The sequence below is a fragment of the Vicugna pacos genome, chromosome 16 (assembly GCF_048564905.1).
Source record: "Vicugna pacos chromosome 16, VicPac4, whole genome shotgun sequence".
Taxonomy (NCBI): domain Eukaryota; kingdom Metazoa; phylum Chordata; class Mammalia; order Artiodactyla; family Camelidae; genus Vicugna; species Vicugna pacos.
The window spans coordinates 61,167,457-61,184,510 of record NC_133002.1 but is presented as its reverse complement, the minus strand read 5'-3'; the positions used below and the strand labels follow the sequence as shown (position 1 = coordinate 61,184,510).

The 17,054-nt window shown below is 55.4% G+C and overlaps 1 protein-coding gene and 1 long non-coding RNA gene across 8 annotated transcripts in view; one reads left to right on the top strand and one right to left on the bottom strand.

Moving 5' to 3' along the window:
• Positions 1 to 17,054, top strand: part of TBC1D16 (TBC1 domain family member 16) — a 74,141-nt gene that overhangs the window by 7,263 nt on the left and 49,824 nt on the right. For 2 of the 7 annotated variants that reach the window (XR_012059889.1, XM_031685823.2), the window contains exons 1-2: positions 7,045 to 7,291; positions 10,219 to 10,816. Coding sequence is in view for 6 of the 7 variants with exons in the window: in XM_031685823.2 (XP_031541683.1) it covers positions 7,114 to 7,291; positions 10,219 to 10,816 (776 nt within the window). In the remaining variant the exon portion in view is untranslated. Of the gene's footprint in view, positions 1 to 7,043; positions 7,292 to 10,218; positions 10,817 to 17,054 lie in introns of those variants that run through there. The other 5 variants (XM_072939760.1, XM_072939761.1, XM_031685822.2 and 2 more) reach the window with 5 other exon arrangements.
• On the bottom strand, positions 2,653 to 4,297 carry LOC140686361 (uncharacterized). Its single transcript, XR_012060112.1, has 3 exons — positions 4,239 to 4,297; positions 3,563 to 4,058; positions 2,653 to 3,140 (listed from the first exon to the last, which is right to left on the bottom strand). It is a non-coding gene; the product is annotated as an uncharacterized lncRNA (long non-coding RNA).

Below are 17,054 nucleotides of genomic sequence, written 5' to 3'. Positions count from 1 at the left end.
CAAGGACATTAGGAAGATCTCCCATCAGGTCGCTTGGTCTTTGCCAGGTCCTGCACTGCTGCTGGCAGCCTGCCCTCCGTGCAGGGACCCGAGTTCCCTTTGTCACTGGCCTCCAGCCCTTTTCCTTGCCACCATCCACGTGATTTCACCCTGGCCCGGCCTCTTTGGGTGTGAACTTCCTGGTATCAAATGTCCTCCTGAAAAAAAAATTATTTTACTTTTCAGAGCAGTTTCAGATTTACAGACCTTTGCAGCTTTAGGTTTGGAAAACCGAGCAGGTAGCACGGAGAGTCCGCACCCCTCTCCAGGTTCCACTGTCACTATGTTTTCATTGTGGTAAAGCGCGCACAGCAGGATTTTGAACACTGAGCGCTGTGAAGTGCACAGTGCGGCAGCATTAAGTGCGTTCGCATCCCTGCGCGAGCGTCAAGCCTTTCCATCCCCAGAACTCTTCCCGCCTCTCCCCCCGGGAGCCCCCCTCCCCGGGACCTCCTGGGTCAGAGCCTAGGGGTTAGGGATTTGCCCTGAGTTCTTTAAAGCCCCCTGGTTTGGAGACGCACCGCGTTGGGTGGCCTGAGAGCCTCTGGCCCAGTGCTGTCCTTTGAGAGCTGAGCCTCCGCTCTGCTGCTGCTTCTCAGGGGTCTTGCTTGATTCTGGGGGACCGCACCCCTGAGGGCATCGTCCCGCCCGGAGGTGGCCTGCAACTGTGCTTTTCGGGATTCTTTTCCTCCCCTCTCTTCTGGCAGGTGGGGGTAAGCTCAGATTTCTATTCACCAGCTGGAGGGCTCGGGTGGAACTGCCAAGGTAAGGCGCTGCCAACCCGGGTTGTGGGAGCCGCGTAGAAATTCACAGGAAGTGAGGAGCTTGGCCTCCGCCGACTCACGTGCTGCCCAACTTCCCCGCCGCGGCTGTCGCCACCGGACCCTAGTGGGGATGGTGGAGTGGAGACGGTGCTGGGGGGCTGTGGCCCCACATGGTGAAGTGGACGAGAGGTGGTTGTCACTCCCAGCTTGGATGGAGGGGACAGGCCCCGCTGGTGTGAGGCATCCTGAACGCACAAGCCTTGCCTTCTCAGTAGCAACAAACCATCTCTTTAAACGGAAGCAAAATAATTCGGGAAGGGGGATCCCAGGGGAAAGTCCTGCAGAGGCTGGGGATGCGGGCCATGAGGGTGTGTTTGGGGAGCTTGCTCTCGGCTCCTTCCTTTGTCCCAAGTGAGGAAGCTATGGCCGGGGGGCCCCTGGGACAGCTGGGTCCTGGTGGCGGGGGGTGGCTCAGGCTGGGCGCAGTCACCATTCAGCTGCCCATGAGCAGAGCCTGGTTCACAGTACACCCTGGGGGCGGCCCATCCCACGGGGGAGAGGGGCTGGTGTAATTGAGGGCTGGCGAATTTCCAGAACTTACTGTCGATGGTGCTGCAGGGGGTGGGGTGGTTCCCGGGGGAAGAGGTTGAATGACCCACTTCCCTGCTTCTTGCTGGAGCGTGTTGATGGCGGATGAACCACATGTGTCTGTCACATGTGCAACGTGGGGAAGCCGAGAGGATGCAGACCAGAACACGGGCCAGGCCACGCGGGTCTCTGGGTTGCCGCTAGGGGCCCCCTCTTTAAAAATTTCCCGTAAAGCTTCACATGACAAACATCCCAGCTGTATTAAGCTGTAATTGATGTCCCTGTTTTCATCAAACAACTGAGTATACATCAAAAACAGGAACTAGCGATAAAAACAACACAAACCCTCGTTCAGCGAGCTGCTGACTAGTTGACATGGATGGCCTTCTCAGGTGAATGTATGCTTTGAACGAGGCTTTTTAAAATATCAGAAGTAGTTCACTGCAAATGGAAACCATAAGAAAATTAGATATAGGGTGGGAAGAGATAGACTGGGATTTCAAAATTGTAGAATAGATAAACAAGATTATACTGTGTAGCACAGGGAAATACACACAAGATCTTATGGTAGCTCACAGAGAAAAAAATGTGACAATGAATATATATATGTTCATGTATGACTGAAAAATTGTGCTCTACCCTGAAATTTGACACAACATTGTAAAATGATTATAAATCAATAAAAAAATTTAAAAGAAGGAAAATTAGATATAAATATAAGCCAACAATGAACGGATATTTGCCTTGGGAAGAGTGATATAAAGTATAAAAGTGTCAAGAAATCTCTAAGGAAAAGGTACCATCAATTTGCATAGACGCTTAAAACCTCTATACTTCAAAATAGATAATATAATTAAAAGGCAAAGAGCAAATTAGGAAAAATATACATGCAGCAGCCATAGCAAAGGATTAAGATCTTTTCTATATAATGAGTTCTTTCATATCAATAAGAATTCCAACACCCCAGCAGAAAAGTTGGCAAAGCACACTGACAAGAACACAATGCCTATGTTTCTTAAACATAGAACAACCTGCTGAAGTGACTCGATCATCGGAAAACCACTTTCCAATTACCAAATTAGCAAAGATCCAATTCCCTAAAAATTCTGGTACCTTTTTGGAAATCCATTGGCTGTTCTATGTCAGGGGTCCAGTTTATCCTCCCAAGGAAATAGTCAAGACTCCCAGAAATTATCCGAAGGAAACAGTGAGGATATGGATGAAGATTTGTATATTAAAGTGTGAAGTTTATTATTTAAATAGCACTATTTGGAAACCAAATTATCTAGTGATGGTGGCTGGTTCAAGAATGGCGCATCCTTGTAACACAAAATAGCAATTAAGGTGGAAGGTTGACATTTTGAATTTTTAAATTTGTTAATAACATGGTGTATTGGTTTCCTGTGGCCGCCATGGAAAGCACTGCAGACTGGGCGCCTCAAGCAGCAGAAATTTGCTTTCCTCTCAGCCCTGGAGTCTGGCAGCCGGAGAAGAGGGTGCTTGGTCCTCCTAAGGTGTCTCTCCCAGGCTTGAAAACGGCTGTTCTCCTGTTCACGCCCCTTTTCCCTGTGTCTGCCTCAAAACCCCCTCTTCCCCCAGGAGCCCAGGCCCACGGACCTGGGGCCTATACCCTAATGATCTAGTTCTGACTTCATTACGTCTGTGTAGGACCTACTCCAAGTCAGTTTGAATTCTGAGGTGTGGGGGTTAGAACTTGAACATCTGAATTTTGGTAGGACAGACTTCAACCTGTATCGGAAGGAAAAATATATTTATATTGTAATTGAAAGTAAGATATGGTGTCATTCCAGTGGGTGGCTTTGTGGCTTTTGAAAGATAGACACAGAAGATAGTAGAAAATACACAGATATTTTTGGACTGTGTGATCTAAGGCACATGTATTCTTTATACGTCTCCGAACACATTCCATAATTTGAAAAAAGAAAAAGCTTTAAAAACTAGGTCAAGGATTCTCTACTTCTACTTTGATAGCAGAGGTTGGGAACCAGGTTTCATTGAGATGAAACAGGCTCATAAAAGAACAAATACATTTACAAAGTAAATGAGGTTGGAGAGAGTAAATATTCGTGGCTAATGTTTAACAGCCGTACAGGACCCACCCAGAGGCGTGTCCACCCCGTGGAACCGGCGGCGGGATTGTCCTTGCTCACCCCAGTGGCAGAGTTGGGGTGGACAGGAGCCGGAACTCCGGGTGCGGAGGACAAAGGTCTCGCGTCCAGGTGGCCGCCCCCGGGCGGCTTGGGCTGTGATGCACCTGTTCGCTCATTTGCAAAGCTACACTTCTAGGGTGCACCGTCCAGAGCCTCGGGAGGGGGCTTCACGGCTGGTGGGTGGGAAAATGCTCTGTTGTGAACACTTGTAGTTTGGAATCCCCTTCAGGTCTTCCAGCATATTCTTTTGATTATCCTGAAAGGTGGCAAACCATCCTCACTTAAAAATGGTGTGGTTGTTGGACCCAGCTGAGTGTTGTTTGCAGCGCATCCTGGTGGTTAGGGCAGTTACGCCAAGTAATACCGCTGGAAGCTCAAAAGGAGGTGGGGCTTCAGCCTGGCCCCAGCCTCGCCCGCCTGGAGGCCACGGGCCCCTGAGCACCTGGAACCTGCTGGTCTGACCTGACGTGTACTTCAGTGCAAAATACACACCAGCCTGTGGAGATTTAAGCGTGTCAAATAGCTCAGCAGTCATTCTTTCCATATTGATTACATGCCAACATGATACCGTTTGGGATATAATGGGTTAAATAAGAGTATATCATTAAAGTGAATTTCCATTATTTCTTTTTTACTTTTTAAAATTGTGGTTACTAGGAAATTGAAAATTGCATACGAGGCTCGCGGCGTGTATCTCCTGGGCAGCACTGTCTAGAGAAGGGAATTCATTTTCTTGTGTGGGCTCATCAACTGACCTTAAAATTCTGGAATGATTCTTGCATTCTAAAAATATTCTGGACAATGGAATGGAGTCATCATTAGAATGAGAATAGAGCTTTTCCAGACTATTACTTGGAAAGACAATGTGTGTGATTTTTTTTTTTTTTAAGTTTCATATGTTGGTTGTCAGATGGCCTCATGTGCCTCACAGTGTCCAGACAGTGGTTGAGACAGGGAGGGACACCCTCACGACCGGGGGTGGCTAGAAGGCTTCTCGAGAGGTCAGCCTGGGGGGAATTTGGGTAGCAAGGAACAGCCCTGCCCCGAGTATCCAGAAGGTGGCCCGGGCCGGGCTCGGCATGTGCAGCCTGTGGACCAGATCCAGCCTTCCATTTGTTTTGTATAGTGTAAGCTGTTAGGATGGTTATTATGTTTTTTAATGGTTGAAAAAAATTGGAAGAATTCTTTTTGTGTGACAAGTCAAAATGACATGAAATTGGCGTGAATACCTGTTACCAAATTCTTGTGGGAGCACAGTACACCTGCCATGTGACATCTGCATTCACACCATCAGGCAGAGTTGAACAGTCTCAACAGTGACCATCAGGCCAACAATGTTTACTGTCTGGCCCTTCGCAGAGCCAGCTGGCCGACCCCTCGGCCGAGGGGTCACTTGATGCTGTAGCCCACGTTGAAAGTGGGGACTCGGGTGCCCTGCGTGTGGCTGAGGGCTGAGGAGACGAGGACCCCGGCTGGGCCTGGGCCCCCCAAAACTGGTGATTCAGGGTCATGTTGACGCTGGGAACCTCAGCAGTTAGAGAGATAAGGGAGTGGTGGATCTTTCTGGGTAAATGCGCAGGGCGGCTCTTGGGCCAGCAAGGAGCTGTGGGAAGGATGCTGTGTTTGGGAGTTAGCAGCCATGAAGGCAACTGGAAAATGGAGCCGTGGGAGACGGGAGATCAGAGCTGGGGGCCATGGAGGGGCACCCAGAAAGCCAGAAGCGGCTGGGGGTCCAGCCTTGAGCCACGTGGTCCCAGGACAGTGAGACCGCCCCTCCCCTGCTGAGCCCACCGGACCCCCAGCCCCTGCCCTCTGCCCCAAGAGCCTGTCCAAGTGCTGGAGGCATCCTAAATCAGAACATCCTAAATCAGCTCTGGATGTGGAGGGAAGCGTACAAAATGCAGAAAATTCAAAGAACAATATAACATACCCTGAGAACCTCCACCCGTTGATAATTCAAAAAAATTTTATTGTGGTAAAAAACACATGACATAAAATTTACCATCCTAACCACTTTTAGGTGCACAGTTCAGTAGCATTGGGTACATTCACAGTGTTGTGCAACCATCACTCCCATCCGCCTCCAGAATGCCTTCATCTTCCCAAACGAAAACTCTGTCCCCATTAAACACTCACTCCCATCCCCAGCCCCTGGCGCCCACCATTCTACTTTCTGTCTCTATGAATTTGACTATTCTAGGGACTTCATATAAGTGGAATTCAACAGTATTTGTCCCTTTGTGTCTGGCTTACTTCACTGAGCACAGTGTCCTCAAGGTTCATCCATATGGTAGCAGGTGTCAGAGTTTCCCTCCTTCTTAAGGCTGAATAATACTCCATCACATGGATGGACCTCACTGTGTTTATCCATTTCCAGTCGATGCTTGGATTACATTGACTTCAAGTCTTTCTTGTTTCTTTCCAAGAGATTGAGTTGCAGCTCCTCTGTGGTGCTCCCATCTGAGCCCCACACCCGGCCCCGAGGCTGGCCTGCCCCCCGCCCAGCGTGGCCCAAGTCTCGGACATCCGTGACCTCTGACTGGGAAATAGCTGTACACGCATCTTTTCATTTGCACATCGTGTGTGCGGTCGTCCCACTCCCAGCTTGGTTGGTGGCCCTCCGGAGCCCCTTTGACCGGAGCGTCTGGTTGATTCACGTAACTGCTGCCTGGCTCTTTGCTTTGCTTTTGTGGAATTAGAGTTGCTTTTTCATTTCATATTCCCAGTCCTTCCGTTTCCTCATCTGTGAGTCCAGATTTTTCTGCTGGGATATTGCTCCTTTTTGCAGAGATCTTTAAGAGTTCTGTAGATCTTCTGGATCTGAACCTTTGATTTCTAGTTTATTTTTTTCAAAAATAAATTGTATGTAAACTCGGGTCCCTCATGAATCACCTGGGACCCTTCCCAGCTGAGTCGGCCAGCGTGCCTCGGGATGTCAGGCTGGCTTTGGATTGACAGCCACATAGGCCGGCGGCCGTGGAGGAGGCGGGAAGGATGGGAAGGAGGAAGGGGAGCCAGGACCTTCCCTGGGAAGCACAGCAGAGAGCTGAGAAGTCCAGGAAGGCAGGGGCACTGGGGTGAACCCTGAGCAGAGAGAAAGCCTGGAGGTTTTAGGAAATTGCCGCTGTGGGAGCAGGGTCTTCTAGATCAGTTCTCAAAGGCAGTTTTGCCCCCTGGAGACACTTTGCACTGTCATGGTGGGAAGGGGTGCTCCTGGCATCTTGTGGATGGAGGCCAGCCAGGGATGCTTTAAAACATCCTGCAGTGCACAGGGCAGCACCCCCCTACCCACTAAGAATGACCTGGCCTCACGTGTCCCTAGCGCCACAGCTGAGAACTCAGTTCGCCCTCTCTGTGGCCTTATGGCCTGGCCTTGTGTTAGCAGGACCCCTTCTGTGGTCACTCAGCTTCCGTTTTGAGCCCACTGGTGTGAGGGTGGAGCAGCCCCACGACCTTGGGCCATGCCTCTCCTCTCTCTTCCTCACCCAGGCAGGTCTGGACAAGCCCCGCCTGGGCCCAAGTGCACAGAGGATGGAAGCACCCCCCCGGCAATGTCTCTGGGCCGCCTCCTTCGCCGGGCCTCCTCCAAAGCCTCGGACCTCCTGACCCTCACCCCGGGTGGCGGCGGCGGGCCCCCCTCCGTCCTGGATGGGGAGATCATCTTCTCCAAGAACAATGTCTGTGTGCACCCACCGGAGGGGCTGCAGGGGCTGGGAGAGCACCACCCAGGTGAGCCTGGGACGGGGAGGCCCCAGGGCACAGGTTGGGAGAGGAAGAGCTGGGGTCACAGGCCTGGGGAGAGCTAGCTGATCTCGCTGAAGTTCGCAAGCCCCAGCTTCGGAAGGCTCCTGGGTCATCTCCCCATTTGCCCGAATTTCCCCATCTGGGAAGCAGGCCAGTGACCTTTGATGGGGTGGGATGGAGGCGGGGGTGGGAGTTGGGGGGAGGACAGTTTAAGGGGAATTAGCCTGTATTTTGCAAGTGGAAGAGGGCAGTCAAGCATTATGGGGGTGCTGGGAGCAGGGAGCCCCCTGCCCGCGGTGGCGGGGAGGGGGCATCCTCCTCTGCAGGAACTTGCCTAATGGGGGCTTTCCCCCAGGCCCCCTTCCTGCAGCCCAGAGGGTGGGAGTGAGGTCCGAGTGGGATGTGAAGCTCACCTGGGAATCAGGGGACATGGAAATCATAGATCCTCTGCACCCTCTGTCCTTTAATTCACCGTTTCAAAATCATGAAGAAAACTCTCAGACTCTGTAGGGATGCAGATGGAGGAGGGTCCTTTCCTGACCCTCTGCAGGGAGCCCCGCGTGGCCCTTGGCCTTTCCGGAACTCTCCAGCCCACAGCCCTGGGCTCAGGTGGCCTGGGGGTGTTCGATCTGGTCCCAGTAGCCCAGCACCGACTCCTGAGTCCCTCAGCCTGGCTGTCCCGAGGAAGCATCTGGAAGACCGGTTCAGGGGGAGGGCATAAGCTCAGTGGTAGAGTGCGTGCCTTAGCATGCATGAGGTGCTGGGTCCAATCCCCAGTACTGCCTTTGCAAAAATGAATAAATTAGTAATAAACTTAATTACCTCTCCCGAGGGAAAAAATTGGTTAAAAAACAAAAGACGGATTAGTGATACCCAAAGCCTGTGTGTTCCTTTGTTATTCTGCAAATGACCTGCAATAAATAAATGTATTACTTTATTTAATTTGCATGACAACCTCATGAGAGTAGCCAGAGCCTGGGCAGGCCTCTCTTTTGGCCCAGGAAGCCTGTGGTCAGAGAAGCTCCCCAACCCCAGCCCGGGGTGGAGGTGGGGTGAGGACCCTGGACTCTTCCCATGGCCTCCCCAGGCTGCTGAAGAGTGCTTCTGGGTCCCCAGTCCCAGCGCACCTGCAGCCCGGCTGCGGCCCGCCCGAGTCCAGACAGAGGCCCCACGCCAGACGTCAGTACATTTAAAAGTTATGGATTACAGTCAGATCTGGGCACTTCACTGCATGCAAATTTTATGTCAACAAAACATTAAATAAATTAATTTAAAAAGACAAGGTGTTTAAGTCATGCTAATAAACTTTTTTAAATAGCAATTTTTATTATCTTCAACACATCACCAGCCTACTCTTGGGCTGTATGCTTTTTGATACCATTTTTTTTTCCTTCAATAGTATTGGGGATTGAACCCAGGACCTCCTGCATGCTAAGCACACACATTACCACTGAGCTACTTCCCCACCCACTAACGAGCTCTTTGAAAAGCATTCTATCCTTTTGCCTTGATATCTTTACAGTCGCCCGGACAGTTAGGTGCAGATTTAGAATCATTGGCCCCTCCAGGTTCCGAAGCAGGAGAGCCAGCTTCCAGCCTCGGCTCTTCCCTGCACTACAGGGGCCCCAGGCATTCTGCTGTGGCACCCCAGCTCCGTCCACGGCCCCCACTTACAGCTCAGGTTGGAAGCCCCGAGCAGGCGCTGGAAGCAGACTGGACTGTGTGGCAGGAGGTTCCAGGGTCCTGGTCCCCGGAGGGTGCTCTGGAAGGGGGTCCATTTTCCGGGTGGCGTGTCACCGTGACCCTGTGGAGCCTAACTCAGGGCCAACTCCGAGGACTCGAGGGGCTGGGGGCAGAGCTTCTAGTCTAGGGTCTGAGGGAGTTACGTGTTCCGGGCATAAACAAAAGAGCAGCAGCAGATTTTGGAGGGCTTCTGGTGTCATCCTGCTGTGAGGAAAGACGAGGGAAAGAGGGCAGAGGTCTCAGGCTCTCTTCCCGACCGAAAACCATGTGATGAGGGTGTGAGACCCTTGGCCTCAGCCAAACGTTGCCCTTCTGCACAGCTGGCTGACAGCCCCTGCATTCTCCTCATCTTGGTAGTAGGAGCTGTACCAAGGACTCAGGGTCAAGGACGAGCCCTGGGGCATGCAGGGGCCCCACTTCGGCCCTGGGGGTTCTCAGAACAGAGACCAGGAGGCCTGGGAACTTGGTGCAGTAGGCCCAGGCGTCAGGACATCCTGAAATGGTGCTGCAGGAGAAAGGCCGCCCTCCCCCAGCCTGAGCATTCGGGGGCCGGGAGGGCCCTCTCACACTGCGGCCCTGGAGCCTGCGGCTCCTCGTCTTTGTCAGCAGTCCAGGGGTGACATCGAAACGGCCCCTTCTTCCAAAAAGCAGCGTTAGAGAAGAAATGCTAGGAAGATACAGCCAACTGGAAAAGGCCCAAACGCCACTCATCTTGGGCTGACTCCTGTTCTGACTTAGCAGTCAAATCCATAGGCTGCGTCGCTCCTGAGACTGCGGGGAGGCCGTGACGCCGCGGGGCTCCCGGGCCCCTGCGCTCCCCCCGGCTGCCCGAGCTCACCCAGACGGGGCGGCTGGTGGTGGTGCGGAAGCTCTGGGGCCCCCAGTCGGTGGACAGGGTGGGGCTCCGAGCGAGAGCAGGAGGGAGAGCACAGGGCAGGATGCTGCGTGAGGGCCCAGGCCCCTTGGATCTGCTGTGTGTGTGCTTAGAAAGCGCCCACAGCTTTCATCCATCCCATGATCAGCTGTGTCCCTCGGGTGTTTTCTTGTGTCTGGAGCCCGGCTGGTCTGCACACCCCCACACTTTTACTAAGCTGTGGCGCCTGTGAGAAACCAGCCAGAGGCACGGCCGGCAGGACCCTCTAACCCCCTGTCCTCCTGACCCCTCACAGGCTACCTGTGCTTGTACATGGAGAAGGATGAGCTTCTGGGGGCCACCCTCATCCTCGCGTGGGTCCCCAACTCCCGGATCCAGAAGCAGGACGAGGAGGCGCTGCGCTACATCACCCCAGAGAGCTCCCCGGTGCGCAAGGCTCCCCGCCCCCGGGGCCGGCGCACCCCCAGCTCAGGGGCCCCCCACCAGCCGTCTCCCACGGAGCCCAGGTCCACCCTGACCCCCAGAGACGAGGACATCCTGGTGGCGGCCCAGAGCATCCGGGACCCGGAGCACATCAGCCCCTCGCCCGAGGACGGGGAGAAGCTGGCCCCGGGCCTGGGGGTGGACGGCCCGCTCCCGGCCTCGCAGCCAGCCCACAGCGACTCGGGAATCTTGTCGGCGGTCAGTTCGCAGGACGGGACGGAAGAGGGCCGGGAGTCGCGGCCGGAGGCTGGCGAGGAGGAGGGCTCCTTGGAGCTGTCGGCCGAGGGCGTGAGCAGGGCCAGCTCCTTCGACTCGGACTCGGAGGCCTTCTCTTCGCCCTTCTGCCTCTCGCCCATCAGCGCGGCGCTGGCGGAGAGCAGCAGCTCCGTGTTCCTGGAGAGCGAGAGTGGGTGAGTTCCTGCTCCGACCCTCTTCTCTGGGGCCGCAAGCCATGCACGTGGCCCTGCTCTGCTCACTGAGCGCTGAGGACAGGCGTCCCATCCCGCAGGTGCCCGGCTCTCCCGGTGTCAGAGCCTCCGCACACTGTCCCTGACTTCACGCCACCCTCGGGGACTGTGCTGGACGTGCAGCCTGGGGTGGGGGGCTGGGGGTTCCCGCCTCCTTCTCTTCCCTTCCCTAGGACCGAGCAGTCCCCGCCAGGTCTGACCTTGGCATAACCCAGACCAAACCCCCCAGGGCCAGGCCCCCGGGAGTCCTGGCGTCTTGTGCGCTGGGCGGGCAGGAGGTGGTTGGCCACAACCCCCGGGCAGGCTTGGGAGGCCTGGGTGACAGGAGAGGGCTTGTGAGGGAGGCCTGGTCTCCAGCAGGCTCTGTGCTCTGCCTGTGGCCAAGCCAGGCACGTGGCCCATCCCGCCCAAGGGGTCCCGAGCCTTGCAACCTCTCACACCTGCAAGCTGCGTGAGGCTGGAGCACAGCCTCAGGGGAGATGGCAGCATTTACTCTGCAGCCCGAGAGCCCAGGGGAGCCAGATGCCCGGACATGGTGGGCTCGTGGGCCCAGGCCACACACGCAGGGGCCAGGAGGGGCAGCAGTGATACCTGCACCCTCCAATGGGGGAGGGTTGTCACAATGCCTTGTTAGCCACCATGCGGTGTTGTTAGGGGTCCTCAAGGCCTCACAGAGGTGGGTGTGCGCAGGGCTCATGAACCATGGGCTTGCGATAGCCCAGAGCAGCCAAGCAGGTGTGGGATGGGCCACCTCTGACTTCTGCAGCCCCTTCCCATGCTCTGCTGTGGTCTTTGCTCTCGTTAGACTTCCAGGCTAACAGTGGTGACAATGACAGTAAGCACTGGCGTCAGCGCACGATCACTGAGCTTGTGATGTGAGCGGGCGTGGTCCCAGCTTTGCCTGGACACTGGGTGTGTGTGCCATGGGTTACTTATCTTTATGCTCACAACCACCCACACCCTGTGAGGTGGGTCCTAACATAACCCCTGTGTATAGAATGGGAAAGCGAGGCTCAGAGAGGTTAAGGAACTTGCTGGAGGTCACCCAGCCTGTATGGGAGTTGAGCCAGATTTGAGCCCAGCTGGGTCTATATGAGACCCGACACCGATACAAGCCCGGGAGACAAGGAGCGGGCAGAGGAATGCGGGACGCTTTGCTGGCTCCAGTGGGAAGGAATCTGAGATGGATTCTTTCCTGTTTTCGTAGGTATGGTCCATTGAAGCCCGAGGGTAAGCTGACATTTGTCTCAAGGACTGGAGGGCGTGTGTAAGGAAAGCGGTCAGCTGTGTCCGAGGACTCCAGTGCCCGATGCGGTTCACTGAGCCTTGTGTTTTTTTCTGATCAGGGAATCAGGCTGGGAAGGAAACTCAAGGCCTCCCCTGGGTCCCGCTGCTGGCGGGGCGCAGTCAGAGCTCCCCCTAGTGGTGCCACGTTGCCGGCCCCTCCCCATCCTCCTCCCTCAGCCCCTGAAACCACAAACCCACTTTCGTCTCTATGAATTTGCCTATTCTGGACATTTCACACCAGTGGGATCTTGAAACTTGTGTCCTTTTGTGTCTGGCTCCCTTCACCGAGCATAATGTTCTCGAGGCCCGTCCAAATGTGTCAGGACTTCGTTCATTTTTATGGTTGGCTAATATTCCTAACGATTTCCCCCTGAGGGTGGATTTGGGAGCATTACTCTGTATTGTGTGCAGACTTCTGAGCAGAGCTGGGCGGCGTCTGTCAGGTGTGGGAGTTTGGCCGCCCCGTCATGAGTCCCTCCTGTGGTCATGCTTTGGGAGCCCTAGTTTTACCTTCAGCTCCCTGCTCCACCCAGTGTGGTTTAGGGGTCGTGTGTCTGCGTAGAGCTGCCTAACAGACAGTGCGGCAGCTCCTGGGCGCGCTCGGAAGACTGCGGTGTCATCAGGGAAGTCCCTCCCTAGCCATGGAGCCCCGGCAATTCCATATTGCTTACTCTTCCGGCCCCATCAGTCCAGCTCAGCCAAGGCTTTGGGCTGGGGCAAGATGGGATGGGGTCCCTCCTGACCCCTGGGAGCGTGTGCTTCTGTTGGGGGCTGATGTGGAAATAACCTGTTTCAGGACACATGAGAGGCATTACATGGACACCCCCTGGTTCCCTACCCTGCCGTGCTTGACAGGTGGCTGGGAGCTTAAAAAGAAAGAGAAGCAGACATGGATTCTGAAAGGGGCTGGGTGGGTCCTGGGATCCTATAGTGCACATTTACTTGCTTCTTTCTCTTGGAGCTGAGTTGCAGTTTTGTGTCCCCACCACAGCCGAGCCCCTGGAAGCAAAGCGGGAGCTCCCCTGCTCCCTCCCACCCGCTGCAGCACCCGCCCGGTGGTGGGCCTGGACAGCTGGACTAAATGGTCAGTTGTACTGGACGCTGGCGTTCCCAGCCTGGTGAAAAGTGAGGATGCCCCAGGCAGCTTTGAAGGCTCCTGTGCCCCGGCCGCACCCAGACTGACTGAACCAGAATGGCTGGGCTGGGGCCTGGCATGGGCAGTGTCTGAACTCCCCAGGGGACTCCCAGTGTGGCTGGGACCACAGGGCGAGGGGCGTGGGCCTTGCGCTTCGGGCAGAGGGAGTCTGGGGCGAGGTCCCGAAGTGCCGGCATCCACTGGACCAGACACCCCGCAGGGAGCTTGTCTTCGGATTTGAATGTGGCCGTAGCGGCTGCAGGCGGAGGCTCCTAATTTAACTCGGAATTGGTCCCCAGGAGGGGAGCAGGCAGGCAGGCTCGCGGGATCCCTCTGGTGGCAGAACCGAAGAACTACATGTGGAGGCTGAGCTCGTGGCTGGAATGGGAGAGGAGGAAGAGCAGCCCCCCCCCCCCCCGGCCCGCAGTCCCCCAGGCATTTCGTCATGTGGCAGGCGGCTCACAGAGGGCCGAGTGGTTAGAACGGCAGTGCCCCTTTGTGTGCTACCTGTGGGGTGTGGCCAGGCACGGACTCATCCCTGGATGGTAAGGCCACCTGCCATGGCCACCCCAGCCCCAGCAGTGATGGCTGGAAACCCTTGACCTTATGAATGTCCGAGTCCTATTGGGAGATGGATGGACAAGGAGAGCTGTGCCACTGACTCGCCATCACGGACCCTGGTCTCACTGAGGTCTGAGTTCTAGGAGCAGGAGTGAGGGTCTGTGGTTCTCTTAGTCCCATGCCTTCCGTGGGGTCAGAAATCAAAGCTTTGGACTGCGATGAAGGTGAGGATGACCAGCAGGCAAGATCAGTGGCCAGCCTGTCATTAATTTCTGTCCAGAAAGGTACCCAGTCCAGTCTCAAGGGCCAGTTGAGTGAGGGTGTCACCTAACCCCCATATGACATGTCAGTTGCCCCCCCGCCTTGGGGAAGTGTGCAGCGATATGTATGAAACACAGCTCCTCCTCCCCAAATCAAAAGGGCTCTTCCAGAGCTCGTCCTAAGAAAGAATCTAAATTACAGAGACATTAAGCACATTTGCATGAAGATGTTCATCATTCTATTCTTTATCATGGAGGAAAAAGAAGAATCTAGAGGATTCATCCATTACGATTCATCTTCCAGATCCAAGGGATCTAATGGGGGCCCGAGAGCCTCCTGAGGTCGACGCTACTTGCTACATGAGTGGTGATGGGTGTGCATTTTCCTGAGGAGGGGGCGCCCTCCGACTCCCCAGAAGGCTCAGGACCTTGGAATTACCAGACGGAAGAATGTGCAGTACTTGTAGAGGCTCTGCTGCAGCATGGAAGTTCATGTGTATCAGAAACAAAGCAGGTAGCAAGTGACGTGCACGTTTTGATTGACGTCCATGGGAAGGCCTGGAGCATGAGTGAGTCTACCCGAGCTCAGTGGAACTTTCTAGATCTGTGCCTTCGAGGGAGTGACACTGCCTCACTCGGCTAGGGAACACTTGAAAGGTGGCTAGTGGCTCCGGTGATGAATTTTTAATTTTACATAACATTGATGGAGGTAAGTATAAGGGGCACGTGTGACTACCGGACCGGCAGCACGGCTGAAAGGAAGCTTGCCAATATGTTAGGACAGTGTGCTTACGTGTCATTTTTTTTCTTTTCTCACGTTTCAGAAATGTCACACTGTAATTCTATTAATCTTATGATGACAACAAGTTTTAAAAATAGCCAGTTAAACCCCTGCATAGCTCACCCTCGTCTGCTGTCTTGCATGCTTGTTAATGAGACATTAACAAGCCCCCAGGCCTGTGTGAGGGCCTCCCAGTGAAGCTGATGCCACCGGCCAGCCACCCTTGTCCCCAGAGTCGTCGTCATCGGTGCTCCCACCCCCCAGGGTAAACGTGTGCGAGTTCTCCTCTTATTCCCTCCATCCTCTTGTCATTACTGGTGTTTGTTCAGGGCAGCTGTCCCAAGGGAAGGGTGGCATTCAGGTTACAGGACGGGCTGGGTGCCTTTCGACATGGGGCCTCTCGCCGTGGCGTCCCTGGTGCAGTGGTCCGGCCAGCCCCGACTCAGGTCCAGGAGAGCCAGGCTCGGCCGTGGGGGTGGCACGGAGCACTGGCCCTCGGAGGCCCGCTGGGATGTGCAGCTGCCTCCCGACTTCCTTCTCCTCCTTAACCTTGCTCACTGCGTTTCGGCCGGTGGGTCCCAGCAGACTTCCCCTTCCTGGCTGCCCTCCAGGTAGAGCACTGTCCCCCTAGTGTTGAGACCCCAGCTGACTGGGTCTCCTCTGTGGGTCTCCTCTGTGGCCCCCACTCGCCCTGCAGAGCTCCTGCCACTTTTCCCGGCCTCTCGTTTGTGTGGCATTTGGTGTATGCTGCCTTGCACTGTTGCATTTCTGTGAGACTTACTGGTCGTCTGGACCAGCACCGCGCTATAGAACTTTCTGTGGTCATGAGGGCTGTCCAGTCCAGTAGCTGCTAGCCACATGTGGCTATGGAACCCTGGACGTGTGGCTTTGGCAACTGAGCAACTGGACTTTAAGTTTATTCCCCTTCAACAAGTGTGAGTTTCAGTCGGCATGGGTGGTGAGGGCACGGGTGGTGAGGGCACACGTGCTGGCCCCACAGGGCCAGGAGGGGGATGGAGGGTGTAGTTGTCCTCCTGGCAGAGTAGCCCCTCAGAACGCTCTGTCAAGAGGAAAAGGGGAAAAGACCAGAATGAGTGAACAGGTGCCCCAGCCCCCACGCAGGGGCTAGTTTCCTGGGGGGTGGGTGGCAGGAGGGGTCACAGGCAGAAGCCAGTGAGGAGCCAGGCCCGAGGGCAGTTACCGTGACAGTATGCCAGCGCCCACCTGCAGAGGGACAGAGGGAGCCGGGCTGAAATAAATAGCATCTTAAGTGCTTTTTGCCTTTAGGAGGAGAAGGCTGGATGACACCAGAGTATCGGCGGTAAAGGCTGAATTATTCATACCCTCTCGTCATCGCTGGTGTAACTGGCCCTGCTCGCCCCACCCGGCTCTGGGGAGAATCCAGCCGCGGAGCAGGACCCGGAGCCAGTGAGCTCAGCGGGCCAGGTCCAGGTGCTGAGTGTCGTTGCCGCGGGGCTGCCACGAGGGGCCCGGAGGGTGTCGTCCAGGGTCGCCTGAAGCGCGGTGAGGGGCAGGCTGTACCGTGAGATTCTTGGTCGCTTTGGGCGGTTTTCATAAATAGCCTTGCCGCTCCTTTTCTGTCCAAGCATCTCAGGGCAGGTGGGCGAGCCAGCGGGAGTGAGAGGTCCAACCCGAAACGGGAGAGGACGGAACCTGCAGGAGTGTGGTACGGATGAAGGGGGCGCCCTTCTCGCTTTCCCATCCAGAGCGCTCTCCTGGAAGTGGGGAGAGGGGTGGGGCCGAGAAGGGGGGGCAGAGGACGGGCCCTAGGAAGGCGAGGAGGGGGCCCATCGGGAGGGGCCGGGGGCTGCCACCGCCCAGGACAGCCGTGGGATGGAGCACTGAGGCGTGAATGGGTTCTGGAGAGAGAGGAGGTGGAGTCGCCAGGAGCTGTTGAGAGGTGGGATGGCCCAGTGCTGGCGAGGTGCACCCCCCTGCCCCCCAAAATTTCAGTAAGATACCCCTGAGCCCGGCTGTGGGCCAGCCCAGGTGCTGCGGGTGCCCTGAGGATGCTCCGGGAACACCCACCCTCAGCCCTTCGGGGCCCCCAGCGGCAGCCTGGCAGCGGGGAAGCTGGCGGCTTCCAAAGATCTGTTGTTTGGGTTTGTTTGTGCTTCTGTAACCGGGAGCTGAGAT